General features: G+C 32.9%; 1 protein-coding gene across 1 annotated transcript in view; it reads left to right on the forward strand.

Annotated features, from left to right (window-relative positions):
• VPS54 (VPS54 subunit of GARP complex) overlaps positions 1–24,267 on the forward strand; it is an 87,023-nt gene that overhangs the window by 13,690 nt on the left and 49,066 nt on the right. The window contains exons 2-7 of the mRNA XM_081264647.1: positions 6,075–6,230; positions 8,040–8,281; positions 10,056–10,134; positions 12,446–12,480; positions 14,926–15,057; positions 18,562–18,947. Coding sequence (XP_081120773.1) covers positions 6,095–6,230; positions 8,040–8,281; positions 10,056–10,134; positions 12,446–12,480; positions 14,926–15,057; positions 18,562–18,947 — 1,010 coding nt within the window. The 5' untranslated portion in view covers positions 6,075–6,094. The remainder of the gene's footprint in view (positions 1–6,074; positions 6,231–8,039; positions 8,282–10,055; positions 10,135–12,445; positions 12,481–14,925; positions 15,058–18,561; positions 18,948–24,267) is intronic.

Genomic DNA, 24,267 nt, shown 5'->3' on the forward strand with positions numbered 1-24,267 from the left:
TAATAGTTGTCTAATTTTGTTGTGTGGTTGGACTTTTTAAAAACATTTTTTAGTTATAGATGGACACAATACCTTTATTTTATTTAATTATTTTTATGTGGTGCTGAGGATCGAACCCAGTGCCTCACATGTGTAGGCAAGCGCTCTACCACTGAGCCAAAGTGGGAGAGCCCTAGATTTGTTTTTTAGCAGCAATAAAAAATGTTCTAAGGGCTAGAGTTGTGGCTCAGCGGTCGAGTGCTCACGCATGGGAGGCCCTGGGTTCGATCCTCAGCACCACATAAAAATAAATAAATAAAATAAAGGTATTGTGTCCAACTACAACTAAAAAAATATTTTAAAAAAAAAGTTCCAAATTTTCTGATCTTTTGAGAGACAACATGTGGACTAACAATAGAATTTAGCCAAAGAAATGGGTAAACAAAGAACAGTGCACTTACTCTGTTCCTCCCAAGCATTTTATGTTTTATTTACTTTTTTAAGAAATAGGATCTCACTAGGTTGTTGAGGCTTTCCCCAAACTCCTGAGCTCAGGTGATCCTCCCATCTCAGTCTCTCCATACTTGGAGAGTTGTGTGCCATTATGCCCAGTTTAATTTAAACAATGAGTGAGAAAATAGTTAATTTTCTAAAGGCACTATGCTGTGAATGTATTTTGAAAATGGATGTTTGGAAATAATCATTATGTGATTTTGTTCCTAAAAGTATGAACTTCTAAAAATAAAACAAACAAAATTTTCTAATCTATTAAAAATCCTCCAGATGATGGGTTTAGAAATTGTAATCAGTGATGGGCTGGGGTTTTTAGCTCAGTGGTAGAGTTCACCTCACACTGTGGGACACTGGGTTTGATCCTCAGCACCACATAAAAATAAAATAAAGGTATTGTGTCCATCTACAACTAAAAAAAAATTAAAAAAAAAAAGAAATTGTTAGCAGTGATATGGTGTTGTATTTTTTCCATTTGGTTTCATATACACGTGTGTGATACTTTTTTTTTTTTTTTTTTTTAACCTACAGTAGGCTTTAAACCCAGGCATTAAAATAAATGGAACTGAGAACCATATATTTGAATCACTTTCATAAAGTATGAAGATTCTTGACACTAACGGCATAGCAGGTCACACTGTTCTCAATTAAAATGAGAATAGAAAGATTTTATACATTAACTAATAAAAATATTTTTAAAAGTCCTCTTTCTCATCTTTTCGATTTACATTTAGCTTAGTTTTATATTGTACATAATGTAATAACATAGTGGTACCCTGTATAATATATAAATGTATTTGCTTAAATATTTTTGCTTAAAGTTTTTAAGCTGATGGGTATATAATCAAAATGTTTGTAGACTGCTGATACAGATAATCAGCATTCCAAGTTCAAAGGAAGGCTAGTTCTCTGTAGGTGAGAAAAACAAAAAGATTCATGGTAGAGGTAGGTATAAGGCTGAAGCTAATGTGTAGTTTAATATTAGTGCTTTTTATATATTATCTCTGATTAACAAAGTAATTCACTTTCATAGGAGAACATTTGAAAAATTTAGGAAAGCACAGGCTAGCAAAAATTTAAAATGCCTTTAGTTCTGTCCTTTGAACTCAACTACTATTAATATTGTTGTTAATACCCTACAGTGTTTTTGCAAGTATGTATATGTATTAAGTTAGAAAATTGGGATCATACTTTATTAATTTGAAAACTTTCTTAACAGCACATCATAAACATTTTTATGTAATTAAATACCCTGCAATTCTATTTAAAATTTTAAAATTATATTTAAACACGCAAAATATATTAATACACAAAAAAACAAAAACCACCTTAAAGCCTATTATCTATAGTAAACCAAAGGCAAGTCTGATATGGAATGATTTTATTCAAGCAAAGAGTAAGGTACCTGCCATGAATTCAGAGCAAAACTTTCATTTTTGAAGTTACAATAAAGCAGAATTAGGTAACCAAGACTTGTTCAAAGAGGAAAACAAGTACAGGGATTGATTTACTGGGTGAGAAAGGCACGTAAAATTCAGCTAAAAACCCACTGGCCCAAGGTCAGCCAATTCCTTTCCTATGGGAGTAGTTAAATTCCTAGATGCCCTTAACCACTCCTTTCCTTTACTCTTCTCCTTACATGAGGCTATGTCAGAAGTCCCCTATGAGGTTCACAGTCTGTATATATTAGGTAGCAGATTTCCCTTCTGTTCTCTTATAACAGCTTATTTTAAAAAAGATATCCTGAGGCAATTAACAAATTAAACATAAGCAGCCTCTACCAATTCATTAATGCACACGCTACTCAGGCTTTTTGCACCAAGTAATGCCTACGTATAGCCAAGACTAGCAGTTATCATGAGTACTAGAAACCCCCGGATCTATCTTGTTAACCATTCTTATTTAAAAGTTCGTTTCAGATTTTTCACTCTTCAAAGTAATTTTGGGATTATTTTGGTTAATATTTTCAAATATGGGGTACATTTGTTAAGCTATAAAATCTAGAAATGAAATAATTTAAAATGACTGGGAGAAGAGGTATTAGGAAGATGATATAAACATTCTAGGACAAGTCATCTAGGATAGCATGATAAATTAGAAGGACAATTAGACCATCCTGTCTAAAGTAGAGATTATCCACAGATAATAGGAAATAAGCCTAAAAAGGAAGATGAGTAATAGATTGTAAAAACTGCAAATACCAGCTTACAAAGTTTGAGATTTGTCTGGGAGGTAATAAGTAATCATTAAAGATTTTTGAGGGACTGGGAACATAGCTCAGTGGTAGACAGTTTGCCTAGTCTAAACAAGGTTGTGGGTTCAGTCTGCAGCACTGCAAAATTATTTAGACTGGGAGCAGAGACACCAGTTAGGATACTATAGTATGACAGAAGCATGGTAGATTTTAAAGTAGGTTACTCCTTATGATACATAGGAGGAGGGAAATGATTAGTTAATATATCTGTAATGTTAATCACTCTCTAGTAAGATGTTTTGTGTAGATTGAAAATAGTGGACAAAAAGAAAAAAAGACTTTGCCTATAATAAATAATCTCATGGAAAATCCAGAGTTGACTGTAAGTAGTTTTGTATTGATATTCTTTATAAACAGTAACTTTTACAATGTAGAAGTGAAGAAATTTTTGCATACTATTTGGGTAATACCTGTGATAAATCTTAGCTATTTTTTAAAATCAGACTTTTATCAGGAATTCCAATTTCTATACATAGTATTATTATTCTGCAGCATAAAAATTTGATTGAACTCTGTTGTTAAGTTTTTCTACATTTGAAGTTGTATGTCATGCCATCTTGAGGTAGATTAAAACAGTTATAAATGGAACATGCTTTTGTTATATTTTGTACTGTTTAATATTTGACAAATGTGTAAAATACCTTTCCCTCAAATTTTACTGTGAAAAATTTCAAACCTGTAGAAAAGCGAAAGCATAGGATGTGCAATATTCATAAACATTTCACTTAGACTTTTAAACATTTTGTCATGTTTGCTTTATCTGTGTGTATTTTTTGCTGAAATGTTTGAAAGTAAGTTGCAGATAATAACATCACCCTCACTCTAAAATACTTCATTAATCTTGTGCTAAGCATAAGGACATTTCCTGTAGTCTCAACACCACTAATACTCTAAAAATAATTTCAAAATATCTAACATCCAGTCCATATTCAAGATTTTCCAGTTATCTCAAGAATGGATTAAAGCTAGTTTGTTCTTTTTGAATCAGGATTCAGTCAAAGCTAGCAAATTAGCTTTGTCTTGTCATTTTAATCTAGAAGAACTGCCTGCTTTATTAAAATGATTGATATGCCCGTTTTCTTATAGAATGCCTTATATTTTCAGTTTGTCTGATTGTTTCCTCTATGTTGTGGGTTAATCCTTTTTCTCTCATTCCTGTAAACAGGAAGGTTGGTCTAAAGCTGGAAGCTCTGTAACCTGGGGTTCACAGATTCCATAGTCTCTGCATTTTCTTAGCAGACTGTTTTTATATAGCCAGAGTGAATGGTTGATTATTTTCTTGCATTGAAAGTACTGAGGTAGATATGCAAGGAAGTCTGAGAAACATAATTTTTTAGCAATCTAGAGGAAAGTTAAGAGTAGTTGAGGGGCTGGGGTTGTGGCTTAGTGGTAGAGCGCTTTCCTAGCACAATGAAACACTGGGTTCAATCCTCAGCATCACATAAAAATAATAAAATAAAGGTATTATGTCAGTCTACAACTAAAAAAATTTTTTAAATGAAAAAAAAAAGGTAGATGAGCTATTTGTCATGTGCTGTACCTGACTTGTATCTACTTCTTATTTCCTACTTTTTTCTATTCACCAGATATTCTAACTTGGCCTACCCACCCTCCCTCCTTTCCTCCCTCCCTCCCTCCCTTCCTTCCCTCCTCCCTCCCTCCCTTCCTTCCCTCCTCCCTCCCTCCCTTCCTTCCCTCCTCCCTCCCTCCTTCCTTCTGCCCTCCCTCCCTCCCTCCCTTCCTTCCTTCCTTCCTTCCTTCCTTCCTTCCTTCCTTGTTAAAGCACATTATATTTCTGGGCCTTGCTATACCAATCTCTAGTATGAGAGAACTTAGATTAAGTGATCTCTAAACATTTCATAGAAAATAATAAAATAATACAGTGTCTTCACTATCCAGTTGCAGTATTGCTTCATTTATAAAGTCTGACTCTCTGGCCTATATTTTGTTGTTTTGCCCTACAAGTTCTTTCAGAACTTATTTTAAAAAGTAAACATAGTTTACTTTTGTGTAGATAAAACATGAGTGTACATATTTATTTTGGTTTCTTCATACAATTGTAAGCTCCTTGAAGAATGCTACCTCTTTTCCTTTATAATTTAATTACTGATGATTTTATAATCGTTATATTACTTTATGGCAGTCACGTAGTAAAAGTAATTATAATGGTAATTACCAACATCTGTGAACACTAACTTTGAGGCATGTGTTATTTTAATATTTTTATTTTTTGCTGTGCTGGGGATTGAACCCAGGGCCTTGTGCATGCAAGACAAGCACTCTACCAACTGAGCTATATTCCCAGCCCCCTTTAAGTGCTTTTTATACACCCATTCCCACATTTCTTATTTATTTATTTATTTATTTATTGTGGTGCTGGGGATTGAACCCAGGGCCTTATACATGAGAGGCAAGCACTTTACCAACTTAGGCGTATCACCAGCCCCCCATTCCCATATTTCTTGACAAGATGTTTATGAGATGGAATCTTTCCCCCCTCCATTTCACAAATGAGGAAAGGCACACAAGGGTTAAGTCAAATTTCTCCTGCTTATCCTGTTGGTGAATGATATGAACCCAGGTAGGCAGACTTCAAAAACTTAGGCACTGAGCTAGGTGTGGTGGCACATGCCTAAAATCCCAGTCCCAGTGTCTCAGGCGGCTAAGGCAGGAGGATGACAACTACAGAGCAGTCTCAGCAGTTTAACAAGGCCCTATCTCAAAAAAAAAAAAAAGTCTGGGGACATGGCTTGGTGGTTGAGAGCCACTGGGTTCAATCCTCTGTTCAAAAAGGAAAAAAGAATAGTAATGAAAAAAAAAATGTATGAGCTAGGGTTGTGGTTCAGCGGTAGAGCACTTCCCTAGCATGTGCAAGATGCTGGATTTGATCCTGAGCACAAAAAAATAAAATAAAGGTATATATACAACTAAAAAAATATATATTATATATATATATATATATATATATATATATATATATAAAAGTACTTAACCATTTTGCTGTAATGTATCATTACTGTATACTTAATGAATGGAGTGTGTTTTCATCTTTGATATTATTGGGTATAGAATTGGTGTAAATTTGAATTTGGATAAAAGACTAAGGAAGTTTTACTTGTGAGATTTTTTTTTTTTTTTCCAAACAAGGACTAATACCTTAGCAAACTAAATATTATGAACAACTTTCACTATATGCAAACTGCATGCTTATATATACTTTGAGGGATTTTGAAAAAGTTTCTGTATTTGAAAGAAAACTTATTATATGCATAATAACAGATTTTGGTTTGTATAAAGTCTCAATTATTATTTGTTTCTTACTCATTTTTAGTTGAGTGGTGATTTTATGCAATGGCTTCAAGCCACAGTTCTTCACCAGTGCCTCAAGGAAGCAGCAATGATGTTTTCTTTAAAAAAGAGGTAGATCCAACAAAACACATCCGACCTGTGCAGTCACTGCCAGATGTATGTCCCAAGGAACCCACAGGTAATGCTTTTTATTTTTCCTCTTTGAGGATTTTTTACTGATAATTTGTATTATCTTTAAATTAGCAGTCATATTTCCTAAACTTACCCTGAAAGAGTAAATTTTTTAAAAAATAACTTTTTAGTTAAACATGGACACAATATTTTGTCCCATTTATTTTTATGTAGCGCTGAGGATTGAACCCAGGGCCTCACGCATTCGAGGCAAGTGCCCTGCCATTGAGCCACAACCCCAACCCAAAAGAGTAAATTTTTAATGTTAAAAATAAAGATAGGGCTGGGGTTGGTTGTAACTCAGTGGTAGAGTGCTTGCTTTGCATGCATGAGGCCCTAGGTTTGATCCTCAGCACCACATAAAAATAAATAAATAAAAGACATTGTGTCCATCTATAACTAAAAGTAAATGTAATATAGATAGATAAATAATTTGGAAATAAGTTGATAATGAAATTGGATTATAGTTCTTTTCTTGAAATGCCATAAAATAAGTTACCTATATAAGTTGAATAAGTGTTAAAAAATGAAGGTTTAGACTGAAAGTTGTTTAGTTAAAACAGTACAATCTGTCCTCCTTACTTGCAGATTCTGTATTTGTATATTCTACTCCCTGAAATTTATCTGTAAACCCCAAATCAATACTAGTTATACTTTTGAGGTCTTTTGCAGACTTGTGCAGAGAGCTTTGAAAAATTTGAAACTAGACAATAGTAGTACACGCCTGTAATCCTGTAATCCCAGCACTTGGGAGGCTGAGGCAGGAGGATCACAAGTTTGAGGCCAGCCTGGGCAACTTAATGAGACCTTGTCTCAAAATAAAAAGACTTGGGGTTGGAGCTCATTGGTAGAGTACTTGCCTAGCATGTGCAAGTCTCTAGGTTCAATCCCCAATACTTGGGGTTGGGGGGAAAAAAGAGAAATTTGAGCTGCCTGGACACACAGAACAATATTTCATGTTTTGCATTTTTGTGCTTTCTCTTGGTGATTTTGCTGTTAAATCAGCCCCCAGGCAAATACCATAGTGCTGTCTAGTGTTCATAAAGACAATCAGGCTGTGTTACACCTTATAAAGAAAATGCATGTGTAGAAAAAGTTTCATTCAGCTATGGGTTATGGTGCCATTAGCCATGAGTTAAATGTTAATGAATCAGTGATATATAATGAAAAATAGTCTTTAAAAAGAAACATATACAAAATGAATTTATGCATTGGTTGATGAAAATGTTGTGACCTGAGGCTCATAAGAACTTAACTCTTTTTAATTTTGTAGGAGCAGTGGTTCAGTATTTGCTAATTAGGTGTTCATAGTACTTTGTGGAACAAAACTGCTGCAAATAATGGGAATTGACTATATTTTTCTTTTTTTAATGGTCAATGCCACAGCAATATTATGTCACCTGATAACAAATCAAATAAATGATGTTTGAACCAGGAATGCCTGTCATAGTACAATAGAATAAAGCCCTGCCTCTTAAAACAAACAAACAAAAAATAAATGGGGTATTTTCAATTTTGAAAAAAATGATAGGAAGGAATTAATGATATTTTTTTTTACGCCTACCCCCATCTGGCAACTACAACCCTCAAATTTTGCATATCCTTTATCTTATTCATGTTTTTCATCCTTTTGAGAATTAATTGCTTCTGGATGAAGATTACTTAATCAGATTGACTTTTTTAAAATTAATATTTGCCATGGAAGAAAGCATCTGGTTGGTTTGTGCAAGCTAGAATCTAAGCATTTTCTTTTTCTAGGATATATTCGCAAACAATAGAACTAACTTTACAGAGTTCTCTTGTTTACTTTTTGCAGGTGATTCAAGTAGTTTATGTGTTACCCCATCTCTAGTTACAGATCAAAATAGATGGACTATATATCATTCCAAAGTAAATCTCCCGGCAGCACTAAATGATCCTAGATTAGCAAAAAGAGAATCTGATTTCTTCACAAAAACATGGGGATTGGACTTTGTGGACACGGAAGTCATACCTTCATTCTACCTCCCACAGATCAGCAAGGAACATTTTACAGTATATCAACAGGAAATATCTCAGGTAATATCTAATCTTGAAATTAGTTATAGTCAGGTAAAAAATAATAGAGTTTTAGTTTGATTTATTTTAAATTTTCAACCAATAATATTTGAACCTGTGATGGTATTCTTTTATATTCATATAAATCCTCCTGTCCTGGGTTAGTTTAGTTCTTTTCTTAGATATAATTTTAATACATTTCTCTTACTGTAGTGATTTTTCAGAATTACACATTCTTGTTGGTGCTAAGATTCAGTATGAAACCTACCCTGTCTACCAAGGAGAAAATGGTTCTATTAGGCCTGTAAAGTTTAGATAATTTGTGAGATTTAAGAAAATAGGAATATCGAGGTGTGGTGGCACATGTCTATAATTCCAGAGACTTGGGAGGCTGAGGTAGGAGGAGGAGGAGCTCAAGTTCAAAACCAGCCTCAGCAACTTAGCAAGACCCTGTTTCAAAATAAAAAGTAAAAAGGGATGGGGATGTAGCTCAGTGATTAAGTACCCCAGGTTCATTCTCTGTAAACCACCCACCCCACCACCAAAAAAGGAAAGAAATTAGGAGTAGAACCATTCCTGTGTCTCTCATTTATCACAATAGCAGATTGCCTTAATATATCCAGAAATAATTATAATTCAGTATGTTGCTTGAAAACTGGTCTGAAACAAAAAATGAGTGTAGTGCTGAGTTTGAAATGGCCTATTACTCATTTTTAGATTGTTAGTGAGTGGCTAATTAGCAATATAATCCTAGTTGCCATTTCAGTCTTTTTAAAAAATCAACGTGATACAGCAGACACACACATATTTTAAATTTTTTGAAATGGGATCTCACTGTATTTCTTAGGTCAGCCTTGAACTGGGCTCAAGTGAGCCTCTTGCCTCAGCCTCCCCAGTAGCCTGGAATTTAGGCATGTGCCATTGTACCTGGCCCAAAAGTATTCTTTTTTGTACTCTTTCATTTACAAGTCTAATTTGAATTATGCTGATTTTATTTTACTTGATTACTTTGCTCTTTTTATGGTTTGGAAATAGGCTAAATATGGCCTTATTATTGACATTAATGCATATAATATCTGATTCTTTTTTAGCACTATCAAATATTTTTATACAGAATCTACAAATTGCAAATTTAAACAAGATGCCACTACATATCTATTAGAATGGAAGAAATCCAAAATACTGACAGTGCCAAATATTGCAAGGACATGGAACAATATGAACTGTCATTTGTTGCTAATTGGCATGCAAAATGGTACAGCCTCTTTGGAAAAGAGTCCTGTAGTCACTGACAGTGAACCAGTAGCCAAGTGGTTTTTTATCAACATATTTGCTATTCTCAGGTGTCCTTTCCGTGGCATCTCTGAAAAGATGACAATGTTATTATGTGGTCATTAAGTCCTAAATCAGAGTGGATTTTTTGTTTTTTTGTTTGTTTGTTTAAACTCAAAGTGGCAGTGATTAATTTCTGTCTTTCTCTCTGGTTTTATGTAGGTTTTAGGGTTTTCTTCCTTGATTTAAAACAAATTATCCTAATTGATTTCTGTTATGTGAATAAACATTTTCTGTTTGCTTTCTTTCTTCATTCCATATATGGAGATTTTACTCTAATTATGTAAGTGTAGGTATATACTTATTTGTATTTAAGTTTAGAGCACTTGTGATTTCATGTATTAAAAATTAGAGAACTAATTTGCTTATATTTTGGTATTCTGTTATGAAACATTTTGATGCTTTGGATAATCATATTTCTTCATAGCATTGATTACTTATTTAACTATTATCTTTTGATTAGAGAGAGAAGATACATGAGAGATGCAAGAATATTTGTCCTCCTAAAGATACCTTTGACAGGACTCTTTTACATACTCATGGTATGAAAATGTGTTATTTGTAGATAGTAAAGCATTGCATAAATAGTAATGAACAAAATCTTAATTCTGGAACCTTGGTGTCATATCTATGATTTGTATTTATAGTAAAATTTTGTAGCCTATTTTCTGAAAGCTTTCAAGAGAAAAATTTATGGGTCTGACAGTAGTGTAATTCTTGAGCGTAGCAAATGTTTAATAGCATGGTGCTTTGTATTTTGCTTGTTGCTCAAAAATAGGTTAGTTTAGAAATATTCTCAGTCCTGAAGAAGCTGATTGTCTCTTGAATAAGGTCAAAGAAAGTTTGGTGTGGTGGTAAGTTTGTGCAGATAACATTTCTAACTCAAAAGGCTTGGCATAGTTAATGATAATTACCTGTATTTTAAACTAGTTAGTGTGAAACAATTATGTGGGGGAATAAAGCATTCAGGGAAAGGGAATAGTTTATATAAAGCAATAGAACTGAGAGAACATAACATGTTCAAAGAGTGCAAGAGTCTAGTATGTTTGCTGTACTGAGACTAAGAGATATATATAGCTGAAGCAATAGGCAGGGGTTAAAAGAGCATTGTATGCTATGCTGAGGAATTGTATTTTTTCTAAAGGCAGTATAGTGCTACAAAACATTTTTAACCAGACTTGGTCAGATTTATAATTATACCTAACACTAAAACAGTTGTGGCTAATGAATTTTTAAATGATAATAAGAGTGGAGGCAGTGAGATAGTTGGACTCTTAAGTGGTAATACAAATGAGAAATGATGTGGTCCCAGTAACAGTTACAATGGAAATGGAAAGGGTATTAGATTTTTGAGAGAGATATCTCAGAGATCTAAGTATAGGTTTTAATGTCCATGGTAGCTCCAGGTTTCTTGTTTGCGCAACTGTTTAGGTAAGCGGTACAAGTCAACAAGAGAGGCAGGGTAGGAGGAGAGATTTTGAAAGAGATGGAGGCTAGTAGTTTAGTTGCAGAGTTGCAGTGAAGGACATGTCTGGTTGGCAACCTGCAGCTCAGGAAAGAAAAATGCAGGCTGAAATATAGGTATGGTGGACATTATCATAGACAGTGTGCTAGACAGCAGTATGGTAGTTGAATCCAAGGCCATGCATGGGATTACCCAGGGAGGATGTGAATAGTGAGAAGGACTGATGATGAATGCTATGAAGCTATCACATTTAAGGAGTAGATTGTAGATAATGAACTTGTGAAGGAGACAAAAAAGTGGTCAAAGAGATTGGAAAATCAATAAGAGAATTATACCCTAGAAATGAAACATAGAGTTTCAGTGAAGTAAGAATGATTAGTCTATAGTGTGAGAATACTTCAGGGATAATCATTTTGAACACTGAGAAGTCTCTTAGAATTTGGCAGTTCGGAGATCTTAGGGAGAACATTTTGACTGGAGAATTAGTTACAAAAACCTCAATACTACATATTAAGGAATGAATTCAAGAGAAAGAAATTCAGACTACTGGTAGGGATAAGACTTGAAGATTTGAGATAGGGCATTGGTTAGAGAGAACAGAGTGGAATAATGTGTTTTTAGGGCCAGAACTAGCGGAGGCAAGAGAGGCATTATGTAACCCCACCATGAATACTTCCTTACCTTAGCTGTCTCCCTTGCTTCAACCTAGTCCTAGTCCTAAGATTTTATCTTTTTTTTTTTTTTAAATGGAAGAGAACTGAGCATATTTATATACAGAGATATAAGAATTAATAGAAGCAAAGAAGTTGAAGATATGAAAGGAGGGAGGGTAATTGATGAAGCAAGCTCACAGAAAAAGCAGGAGGAGATGGAGTCCAAGTACCAAAAGGTTAACTTTGGAAATGAAAAGGAGCCAGTCACTGTGGCATATACCTGTAATACCAGCAACTCGGGAAGCTGAGGCAGGAGGATCACAACTTCAGGGTTAGCCTTAGCAACTTAGTAAGGCCCTAAGCAACTTAGTGTAAGACCCTGTCTCAAAAGAAAAAATAACATGGGCTTGGGATGTAGCTCAGTGGTTAAGTGCCCCTGGGTTCAATCTGTCACACACACACACACACACACACACACCAAAAAAAAAAAAAAAAAGAAGAAGAAAAGAAAGGGTCTTTCATCGGAGACTGGATCAGTTGGATGAATGTAAAGTAGATTCATTTGTAGATAAGTTTGTAGATGATATTAATTGATGGATACTTGATGAAGGAAGAAACTTAAGTAGTTATTTGCTTGTGGTCCAGTATAATATTGAATCTGTCAAAAATATTTTATGGAGGTAAAATGAAAACAAGTTTAAAAAATCATATTTTCTCTTTTCCTTTTTTCCATAGATAAATCCAGGACAGATCTGGAGCAAGTACCTAAGGTAACAGCTTAAAAATGGGAGTACCTGTTTTTAACATGAAGTCTTTAATTTTACCTAATAAGAAGCTTTTATTTGGCTGTTGACAGTTGGACCACTTTGCCTCTTTTGGGGCTTTATTGCACCACTTTTCTTGTTTCTCACCCTCTCTTTTTTTTTTTTTTTTTTTTTTTAAGGAAAAATACATTTGACAAAAGTTATATATTTATGGTATTCTTTTCTCTTTTGCATCATGACTTTCTACCTAATCAGTGAAACCTATAAATACATCCAAGTCTCTATTCTGAAAAATAATTTTGTTATTTTAATAATCTACCCCTGCAGATTATTAAAAGAGATTTTCTTGGTGTGATAAATTTTGTAGATTTGTATAATAGATGCATTATTTTTTGGGGAGAGTCCATTGCTTTCATCAGATTCTCAAAGAGGTCTGTGACAATTGCTCTTATGGATAAGAAAGATAGAAAGATGAACAATGGAAAAAGGAATAGGACGATAATTTTTAAAGTTCTTTGACTCCTATAAAATAAAATCAATATTCTGTCATTTAAAAGCCTTCGTGATTTGCTTCCATTAGTCAACTTCTAACTTTTGCCTGCCAATTTTTACAATTTTTTTCTTCAGCCAAACTGTTTTTTCCTTGCTTCATGTTTTACTTGCACTGTTCCCTCGGTCTGGAAGACTTTTTCCTCATCTTCCCCTACCTACTCTTTTACAGTTTTCTACTAAAATGGCAGCTTTGCCTATGTACTTTATTTTTCTTCCCAACTGAAAATAATTGATCCCTTTGCCAAATTCCCATAACATTTTATCTAGGATATCTACTTCCCTAGATATTCTTCTCCTTGTGGGATTTTTATATATTTGTCCCTTAAGGAGACAAATGTATAACCAACATATATCCTCCTGTAATCTTTAAATCATCTATAGATTACTTATAATACCCAATACAGTATAAATAGTTGTTATGTTTTATTGTTTAGAGAATAATGACAAAGAGAAAAAAGTGGTAAATGTTCAGTATAGATGAAGTTTTCTCTTACTATTTTTGATCTTCATTTTGTTGAATCTGCTCTTCTGGTACCCAAGGATATAGAGGGTCAATTGTATATATATTTTATCACATTCTTTGGACCGAATATGCTTGAGATAAGGACCTGTGTTGTAATTTATCTTTGTTTCCACCTGTCTAATCAGTCCTTTTAATTATAATATTAAAGCATGGATTAGAAAATTTACTTTTGTCTCTGATTAGATTTTTCTCAATCATAATCATACTAGTTTTGGGGTATATGTGAAATGAATCAGTAGATTAAATATAGCAAAGACATTAATAAATTGATTAAATGATGTTTTGTGCCTGGTGCTAGGGGTACATTGACTAATGAACTATGATCTAACCTTGTAGGAATGTAGATCTCTGGGGAGAGATATACATTTTACATTTTATACATGTTTATGCTGTGTTCAGAGGTGAGAGTGATTAATCTGTGTCATAAACAGATATATTTGGTCTTTTGGTTCATGTTCTCCAGCGAGATAGGCAAAAAGAGGCATTCTAAGCCAAAGGAAGCACAAAGATACTTAAACATAAGAAGATAAAAATGTGTAAGTAGTAAAAGGAACTGACAAGACCCATAGAACTAGTTGGGATTTTTGTTTGTTTGTTTTTTAAAGATGAAGTTTGGATACCATTCTTAATTGGTCTGCAGGTCATGGGAATCCACTGAGAGTTTTAGGTGGGAAGTTGATAAAATTATACTTGACATTTTAAAAGAGTAATACAGGGGATAGATAAGGGAGGAACATCAGTAACATAACTACTTACTGTAAACTAGAGATTATGAAGAGATAAATTGATATATGCTAAGGAGACAGAGGAGAGAGGGGTTTCATGGAATATTTAGGAAATACAATTGATAAGTCATTGACTAGCTGGATATGGTATGGAAAGGAAGAACAGTCTTTGTAAAATTGAATTTTAGTTTTAAATTTGAGTGTGTTTATTCTAAAAACTAATTTTGAAAGAAATGCATAGGAGAAAATAGAAATAAAATTTGAGGAACTGAAAAAAATTAGAGAAATGGATATTTAACATAAAAAAAAAAAAACTATTGAGGGAAATGACACAGACATTTTAGGTATAGTATCTCCCTTTGTTATGTCCCTAGTGGGACTACATTAGTGAGTTTGATCATGTAGTAATGAAATGACTATCCCCATTGTAAAGGGAAACAAACAAGCATTACCTTTGATGAGCATTTTGAGCTTGTTGAAACATTGTGTATATAAAATTCTGATCCAGACTTTGGAATAAATAATTTAGTCTATTATCACTTGCTTTTTCTGTTCATGCTCAAGTTGATTTTCGCTTGATGGTCTTGTATTGTTAGAAGGGATAATAAAGAAAATGTTCATCTAATTGAGGAAAATGTATTCTTTCAATAGATTTTTATGAAACCAGATTTTGCCTTGGACGATTCCTTAACTTTTAATTCAGTTTTACCATGGTCTCATTTTAATACTGCTGGTGGAAAAGGAAATCGTGATGCAGCTTCCTCAAAGTTGCTTCAAGAAAAGGTAATTTCTCTTTTTCCGTATAGAAAACTTCTGGGTAAGTGATACTGTTAGTGAATTCAGATTTAGTTACCGAGTAAGTTCTACTTCTTTTAAGTTCTCTCTTTATCTGTAGTACTAGGGGTCAAACCTAGGACCTTGCATACATTAGGCAAGTTCATTTTTGTTGTTACTGTCAACATAAGCCTTTTTGTCTTAACTGATAAACTAATAACATTTTGGTTCAATGGAATAAAAGTTGTGCTTGTGGAAAAGGAGAGACTTTACTATTTGCTTTTCATCAGAAATAGCAGTTGATGGAATTTTAATGGAAAAGATATATTAGATGACACAATGAAGGAAATTGCTTGCATTTATCCCAAATGATTGTTATGTATCAGCTAATTTTATCAGAATGATTTAAAGGTACTATTTTTTTTCCTCATTTTCATCATAAGGATGGTTATGTTGAAGCAAGATGTCTTAGGTTAAAAAATACAATATTCCTATTGTAATTTTAGCTTTACAAAAGCCTTGCTTTTTGAATGTTAGTAGTCAATAGGTTTTTAAATTTTTTAGTGTTCTATATTTCAGAAGTCAACATCTTGAAAGTCATTTAAAAGTTAGAACTTTAAGCGTAATCTATTAAGAATTTCTAAAATTTGAATTATGGTAAAAACTTTAGATCTCTCTTCTTTCCTACCACTTGGTTTAGAGCCTTTCTTGAACTGACTGATTATTAAAATGAGAAACTACTTTGTTTCACTATAGTGACATTGCTTGGCAATCTGAAAGCTTTTCTTAGGAAGGTTGTTCGTAAATTAGGTCCAATCCTCCTCAGTAACTGAAGACTTTTAACTTAGGGAGGAGAACAAAAGAGATATTGGAAAAGAATCATGAAGGCTGAGGTTGGGGCTCAGAGGTACAGTGCTTGCCTAGCATGCATGAGGCACTGGGTTCAATCCTCAGCACCACATAAAAATAAAATAAATATATTGTGTCTACCTAAAACTAAAAGTTAAAACGTTAAAAAACAAGAATCATGAATATTCCTTTTTTCACAATTAAAAATGAAAATGAACTCAGTTTTTCTTTGGCAACATTTTCATCTATAAAGAGATTTTCCTTGTGTAAGAACAAATTCATAAATTGGATCAAAGTGCAGGAATTACTGATACAAGCTTGCTCTCAGACTGCATTTTCACAGTCCAAAGTCTGTTACCTGCTAGAATAATACCTTAACAGCAATAACAAAAGCTAATAAAAATCTTGTCTATCTACCCAGATACTTTTAGGAATATTTTAAACATTTTTTCTTTTATGGCATTTGTATTTCATAGATATTTACAGTTCATAATATTTATGAAAAAAATGTGCCTTTGAAAAGAATAGATCAGTGGATTTCCAAAAGCATTTGAAATTGAAATTAAATACTTTTTTCATCCTGAATATTTAAAATGGCTAAAGTAATGGAAAAATTTTAAAATTTGTATATCACACAATCAGGTTTGCAGTATTTACATTCTGACTCCTTTTCATTCTGCTCTGTTGTTAGGAGTGAAAGACAATTCTAAAACAGCTTTTCAAGCTCCTATTATGGACAACAGTTGATTTATCGTGTTAGATTTAGAGAAGAGATGCTACAACCAGAATTAAAGAAATCTGGATTCTATATTATGCTACCCAGAGTGCTGGCCTGTGATGAGATAAGGGGTTTTTACCAGAATGCAAATCACATAGTTTCTTTCATTAAGAATCTTCCTATTAAGCAAGAAAAAGAAGGGGAAAAAAGGACTGGGAATGCAGTTCAGTGGTAGAGCACTTGCCTAGTATGTGTGAGGTCCCAAATTCAAGCCCTAGCACAGCGATGAGGAGAAGGAGGAGGAGGAGGAGGAGGAGGAGGAGTGCTTACTGATACAGTCGATTTCCATTCTGGCAAAATTCCTTATTTTATCATGGACGTATGAAACAGTCTAAGATTGGCAGCCACTTATAAACTACAATCTGAGTAGCACTGTCCTAAATGGGCTATCCATTTTTCATTTATTTTTATGAAACTTGTGTCCACTTGAATTTGTAGTCTACCCTTCTACATTTGTGTTCATGATGCTTTTTTAGGTAAATAAATGAACAACTCTATTGGAGATGAAAACAAGAGTCAAAGAGTATAAACCCAAGACATAATTTCTAGAAATTTTTTTGTTTTTGATCTATTGTATGTTATAATAAATTACTAAAAGAATGTTACTGAAGATATAAGTGATACTGTTTTAAGGAAACAGTCTTAATGATTAAATAATCTCTTCTAATCATTTAAATCCTAAATGTTGGAGTCGATCAACCCTTTAATGCTAAGAGATATTCAGAGATAGTGCCTAGAGTCTGAGCGTAGATTAAAAAAAACTAAAAGTTTAAAAAATGGAAGAGATGGAATGATAATATAGTCCCCAAAGGCGTATGCAGCTAGAAAGCAAGAAAGGACAAATTAAGTTTTAGAAGTCTATATTTGAAATTTATAAAGCGTGTTTAATATATAACTATAAGAATCATAGTGTTAAATATGCATGAGCTAAGTGTTTAAGGAAATTTGTTAATCTTTTAGGAGAACAGTATATTGAAAACAAAAAATTTATAAATGTTTAAAATAATCATTTTTGAAATGTAAAATAAGCAGCCTTGGAAAAAGATTCAGGTAGTGATATTGGCCCAATTATGTAATTATGTTGTGTGCATGTATGAATGTGTAACAAATCTCATTAGTATATATAACTAGAATGCATCGATTAAAAAATGTGAGGAGAAAAAAAGGAAAAGATCCAAGCAAATTCTGGTGTTTCCTATAATTTGTGTCTGAACTGCCAGTCTGTCTTTCATGGATTATTTAGCATTTCAAAGCAGCATAATATAGTAGAAAGGGCTTCAGTTTTTGAGTCTGACAGATTATTTGTTTTGCCACTTGCTAATTACACAATTTAATTTAAGTCGCTTAATGTCTCTGGGTTTCCTCATCTGCAAAATAATAATTATACTTGTATCCAAAGGTTATTTAAATTAGAAAAACTAGATACATACAAAATACCTGTTCCTAATACACAGAAGAAAGTCAGTCAAGGAAACTATAGTCATCTACTTAGATATGTGTGATATTTGTGAAGGTCACTTTCAGATTTTACAACTTCTAAATCTAGAATTATAACCTTATTTATAATAAGAATTATAACCTTAGAATTATAACCTTAATTATAATTATAGCTTTGGGGTACTCTTTTCTTTTAGAGTGTTTGGTGGGTTATGTTTGGCAGGAGCAGAGAAAGGTCAATAACCTGCTCTTTAATAGTTAATTTATTATTCTTTGGGCTGCACCTTTCATCTCTCTGTCATGTTGCCCCTGATTCCAAGGATTCCATAATCAAATAATTCACACCATGCAATTGAAAATACATGTAGAAGACTTTTATTATTTTCATTTTCAGAAAATATTTGGATACTTATAATTCTCCATAATTTTTTTTCCTTCCCTTTTAAAAGCTGAGCCATTATCTGGACATTGTGGAAGTAAACATTGCTCAACAGATCTCTCTACGTTCAGAAGCATTTTTTCATGCAATGACCTCTCAACATGAATTGCAGGACTACCTCAAGAAAACTTCCCAAGCTGTAAAAATGCTTCGAGATAAAATTGCACAGATTGATAAAGTAATGTGTGAAGGATCACTACACATTTTAAGACTGGCTCTTACCAGAAATAATTGTGTTAAAGTATACAATAAACTGAAGTTAATGGCCACTGTACACCAAACTCAGCCTACAGTGCAGGTGTTATTATCTACTTCTGAATTTGTTGGAGCATTGGACTTAATAGCAACAACACAGGAGGTTCTACAGCAGGAACTTCAGGGCATTCACAGTTTTCGGTATGTTTATTAAGCCATTAGAAATAATGTTAGAAAACATTAAAGTATAAATATTAGCATCTAATGTTCAAAGTGTGAATGTATTCAGAGTAAAATGTGTATTTTTTTCTTTCGTTATCAATAACTACAAGACCAGTCACAACTATGAAAATAACATTTTGAAAATATTGAAATGCTTTATGTCAAGATAGTACATGAAGTTAGAGAGGTGAATACCAGTATGTTTAAAATTAAGTTAATTTTTTAAAAGCTTTATAATAGTTTTTTGTTGTTGGTTTTGTTTTTTGTGTTACTATTGAATTCAGGGACCCTCTATCATTGAGCTATATTCCCAGCCCTTTTTATTTATCACTGAAGTTGCCCAGGCTGGCCTTGAATTTGTAATCCTCTTGCCTCAGGCTCCCACATTGTGAGATTATAGTTATGCATCAGTGTTCCTGGCTTTTAATGAGTTTTAAATCAAATAATTGTGTAAAGTTTTTTTTCCCCCCTTGGCAATACTAAGGATTGAACCCAGGGATACTCCACCTCTGAGCTACATCCCAGCCCTTTTTATTTTAAGACAGAAGTCTCACTCAGTTGCTGAAGCTGACCATGAACTCGCAGTGCTCTTCCCTAGCTTCCTTCCCAAATTGCTGGGATTATAGGCATGCACCATTGCACTCTGCTTTAAGATTAATTTTTGATTTGCAGTCTGTTTTTCATATTGTCAGAAATACCATGTGGTGATAAGAAAGACCCAGTTTTTTTTTATATTTTTACTTTGAAAATACCTTTAAGAAATAATTTGATTTTGAATTTACACATGGATATTTTATGTTTTAGATATTTTATGTGAAATTACGTCAGTATTTATACACACACACACACACACATAAATAATTAATTAGAAGTGAGTCAAGCAGACATCCATTGTTGTAGAAGTTTCTAGATTCTGGAAAACCTATCCAAACCTGTACTAAGTGACTACAGATAAGTTTTATAGAGGATGTGCTCCATAACTTAATAGATACTCAATATATTCTGGAAAGGTTTGCTTCAAACTATTTTAATTCTATTATAAATTCTTATTGACTAAGGTTATATAGTTGGACTATATATCTACAAAGCATTTTTTAATTTAGACCAAATTTAAATAGTTGATTCATTGTTTTATTTAAGAATGTATTTGTGCAAGTGAGCACCTATTATCTGTCAGGCATGTAATAATGGATCTGTAGGCAGAATAATGGATCTATAGTCATGAACAAAGCTGAGATGTTTTCTGCTCTAACATTTTCTACAATTTGGCAGTGGGAGGGAGACGGACATATTACTGAACACTAATGATGCTACAGACCTCTAATTTTAGAGAGGTACCTAATCCAGACTTATACAGAAGATTCAAGTCACAAATCTCTTGGGGAATTTATTGAAAGCTATAAAAATAGCTTTTCATAAAAACATCTGTGTATAAAATTTTTACAATTTTGAGTCATTCATCATCTTCTATAGCCTACTTTAGATTCCACAGTCTGAAACCCAGGGTCACTAAATGATTTCTGATTTCCCTTTTACCTCTGTATTTTAAATCTTTCTCTGTTTGTAATGCATTTGTGGTTTTTTTTCCTTCAGTAAATAGTTTTATCATTACTTTAGAAAAGTAGACTTCTATAATGACAAAAGCTGTTTTTCACTTGTCACTTACTATATGATATTGTGTTGATGAATATTACTGTCAGTATCATCTGATTAGTATTGAGCTGAGAAATAGAATCAAAGATTGAATGCTTGTTTGCTAAACACAGTTTCTAAACCTGTTCTTATTTTTGCCCCAAACATAGTTATATTTTCCTTGATAAAAGGAAATAAAAGGTCATACAGTTTTATTTCTATGATTCATAAGTTTGTGCTTAATAGAAGTATAGTTATACAAAGCTATCTGAAAGATTGTAAGAACATAGATATTCATTACCAGTAGTTTATGATTTATTGGACTACAGAATGAAAATTTTATAATCATGTATTTATTCTGAGTTCAAGAGCTTACCTTTATTGATTGAATAATTGAATGAGTAAATGTGATTCTAGGGATCAAACCCAGGGCCTTCCTCGTGTTAATTACATACTTTATTAATGAGCTACATTCCCAGCCCTTCTTTCTTCCTTCCTCTTTCTTTTTTTCCTCCCTCCCTTCCTTCTTCCTTCCTTTCTTCCCTTGAAGCATTTTTTTATTTTCCTTAAAACCTAAAGAATGTTTATTCTTCATGTAATACATTTCTGTAAAGCTGCCTATTGAATGAAGTTCTGTTATAGTTACAACTGTATAAAAGTTTGGTATCAGAACCTGACTTTGTACCTTAACTCAAAGGACAGAATATCTTTATTAAAAAAAAAAAATAACAACACACCACACGAATGGTTTTAGAGCTAAGGGTTTAGCTCAGTGAGTGAGTCCTTATACAACATGCATCTTTGTGAAGCTGCCTATCAAATATCAGTTCCATTATGGTCATAATTGTTAAAGTATTTGGTATCAGAACTTGAGGCTCTAACTTCAGATAAACATCTCCATGTACAAATGTTTTGTTTTTTTTTAAATAGCACTCCAAAACATTTTGTGAATGAAGAATACTGACTCATACTTGAAGTAGTTTAAAATGGGATTATTGTGATATAGATTTTTTGTTTTACTTTTCTGTCAAATCCTATCTGATTATTTACTTCATATTATCTTTACTTTTGCTATAATGTTGTTAAATATCAACATTATTTTCTTGCATAGTGCCACAGATATTTTACAGGCCATTTAACCTTATTTGGAAATATAACAATTAGTTTTGGATCATTTATATTTTTATTTACTCAGGAGAAATGTGTAGTATAGATTTCTTGTCTACTATAAGTAGCAGTGATATAAACTGTATTTTCTTTTGTTTACTAAAATAATTATACTCTCCTCATAGGGATAAAAGGTATTCTACTTGCATTTCACCTGCCTTTTTTTTTTTCTTCATACCTGAAACCAAATTTTAGTAGTTTTTGTGGGGCATATCTTAGAAAAGATAGGAAATCTTTCCCGTAGTAGAACAACCAGAGAACTCTATTGGATTAAATTAGTAGTCTCTATTATGGATCTTACTTAGTCAAAGTTTTGCTTTTGACTGGAATGTTCTTTGTATTGATTTAAGAGAAAACTTCCATGCCAAGATCTTCCAATGATCAAATTACCATAAATACAAATATAATCTAATCTTTTTTTTTTTAAATACTTTGAATGTTTTTGTGTATAATTTTTCTTTTTTTTCTAGTTCAGGGGTAGTAAATAATGCTTATGAATGTTTTCGTTTTCTTCATTTTTTTGATGTAGTTTTTGACTTTAAAATTAATTTCTGTGTAAGCTTTGGTTTTTGACTTTTGAACTTCAGGACATTATTTGTACTCTCTAAGAATCTTATAAACATTCTACCGCATTTTATTGTCTTTTTTTTTTAATGTCTTGGACAAGAGCTATGTTATACACATCTTAATACATATTTTTGAAATGTATGAATTAGCCAAGATATTAGTGAATGTATTTAGATACTTTGTACCATGTTCTCCCCCCCCCCCTTTTTTTGTTTTGTTTGTTTGGCAGTACTAGGGATTAAAACTAGGGCTTCGTGCCTACCATCCCTAGCACTCTACCACCCAGCTACACCCCCCGCCCTTTTTATTTTATTTTGAGACAGGCCCTCTGTATATTGCTCAGACTGGCTTCTAATTTGCCATCCTTCTGCTTGAGCAGCTGGCTTTACCAGAGTTATATCTCCAGACTCCCCACTAACTTTTTTTTTTTTTTTTTTTAAGAAATGATGAAAAACATTCAGTTAATTTTAGGCTCCCATTTATTACGGTTTCATCATGAATTGAGTTTTTTTTTTTTTTGGAACAAAGATTACACTTAACTACTGAGCCACATACCCACTCCCCCTTTTTAAAATTTTTTCCTTTTATTTTGAGACAGGGTCTCAGTAAGTTGTTTAGGGCCTCAATAAGTTGCTGAGGCTGGCTTTGAACTTGAGATCTTCCTGCCTCACTCTCCTGAGTCACTGGGATTACAAGTTTATGCCACTCCACCCGGTGAGATTTTTTAATATTGATGATATCAAAAGATATTTAGCATATTATTTGATCCTGAAATAGTCTCTTATCATTTAAATTTCAAACATTATAGTAAGAAAATATTCACATTATATGTTTTCGGATGAAGCCAAGAAATTAGTTTCTGCTGTTTGATAAAACTAGAATTATTGTCGAGTTTATTGATAGACTTCTCTAAAAAAACAGCACTGAGATCATATTATTGATCTTGTAACTTAGAGGAAAATCTGAATAAACACACGAATTGAGGCAGATCTAAGTAGAAAGTATGTAATTGTTCCAATTCGTTTAGCTGAGTGTATGGATGCTTTTTTTAGAGAATGATATTTTAGTTGTCATTTTAGTAGATTTGTTACCACTCTAAATTACTGTATGTGATTATCAGGTTACATGCTTTTAAAGTGAACTGTCAGCAGATTTTTCTGCTATTCAACATTTTTGAAAAGGTTAAAATGCATAGGTCATTATTATTGCATTTATTGTTATAATAGTCACGATATAAAAAGAATAATTAGAACAAGGAAGAATAGATGAAGTTTGTCAGACATAGTTCTGGATTTTTTGTATGAGGATTTGTTTGGACAAATTTGAATGTGTAATCAGATGCCTATGATGTTATAACATTGGATGTTAATATTGAGGCTTGTATCTATTCTTGGTTGTTAATCAAAATTTAAGAATGCATAAAAATGAAACTACTCAAGTTATTTAAAACAATATCTGAGGTCAACTATAACCTTACATTTAAGATGCTATGCTGAATTGACAGAGAATTTTATTATTTTGATGATTAAATGTCAGTAGATGTAATGATATGGACTTCTCACCATAATCCTTTCAGGCAGTTTGTTGAAGGCATACCCAGAGATGATACCTGAGAGTTGACTTCCAAGCTATGGTAAAAGAGAATCTATGATTTCCTTAAAAACAACTTGAGGAGCAAACCATGTTGAAGTTTCATGTAAATTTATATCCTATCTCATTGCTGTTCTTTGTGTGTGTATATAATGTATATATATGTACAGATAATAAATGTCTATACACATAATGTATGTACACATGTGTATACACATATATATCTATTTATACATACATTATACACACACACACACACACACACACAAACATACATGTTTAAATTTGTGATCCTCCTGCCTCAGTCTCCTGAGGTATCCACCACTGTGTCTGGCTTCAATAT

The sequence above is a fragment of the Spermophilus citellus genome (genome assembly GCF_964194105.1).
Source record: "Spermophilus citellus genome assembly, chromosome: 13".
In the NCBI taxonomy this organism is placed as follows: Eukaryota; Metazoa; Chordata; class Mammalia; order Rodentia; family Sciuridae; genus Spermophilus; species Spermophilus citellus.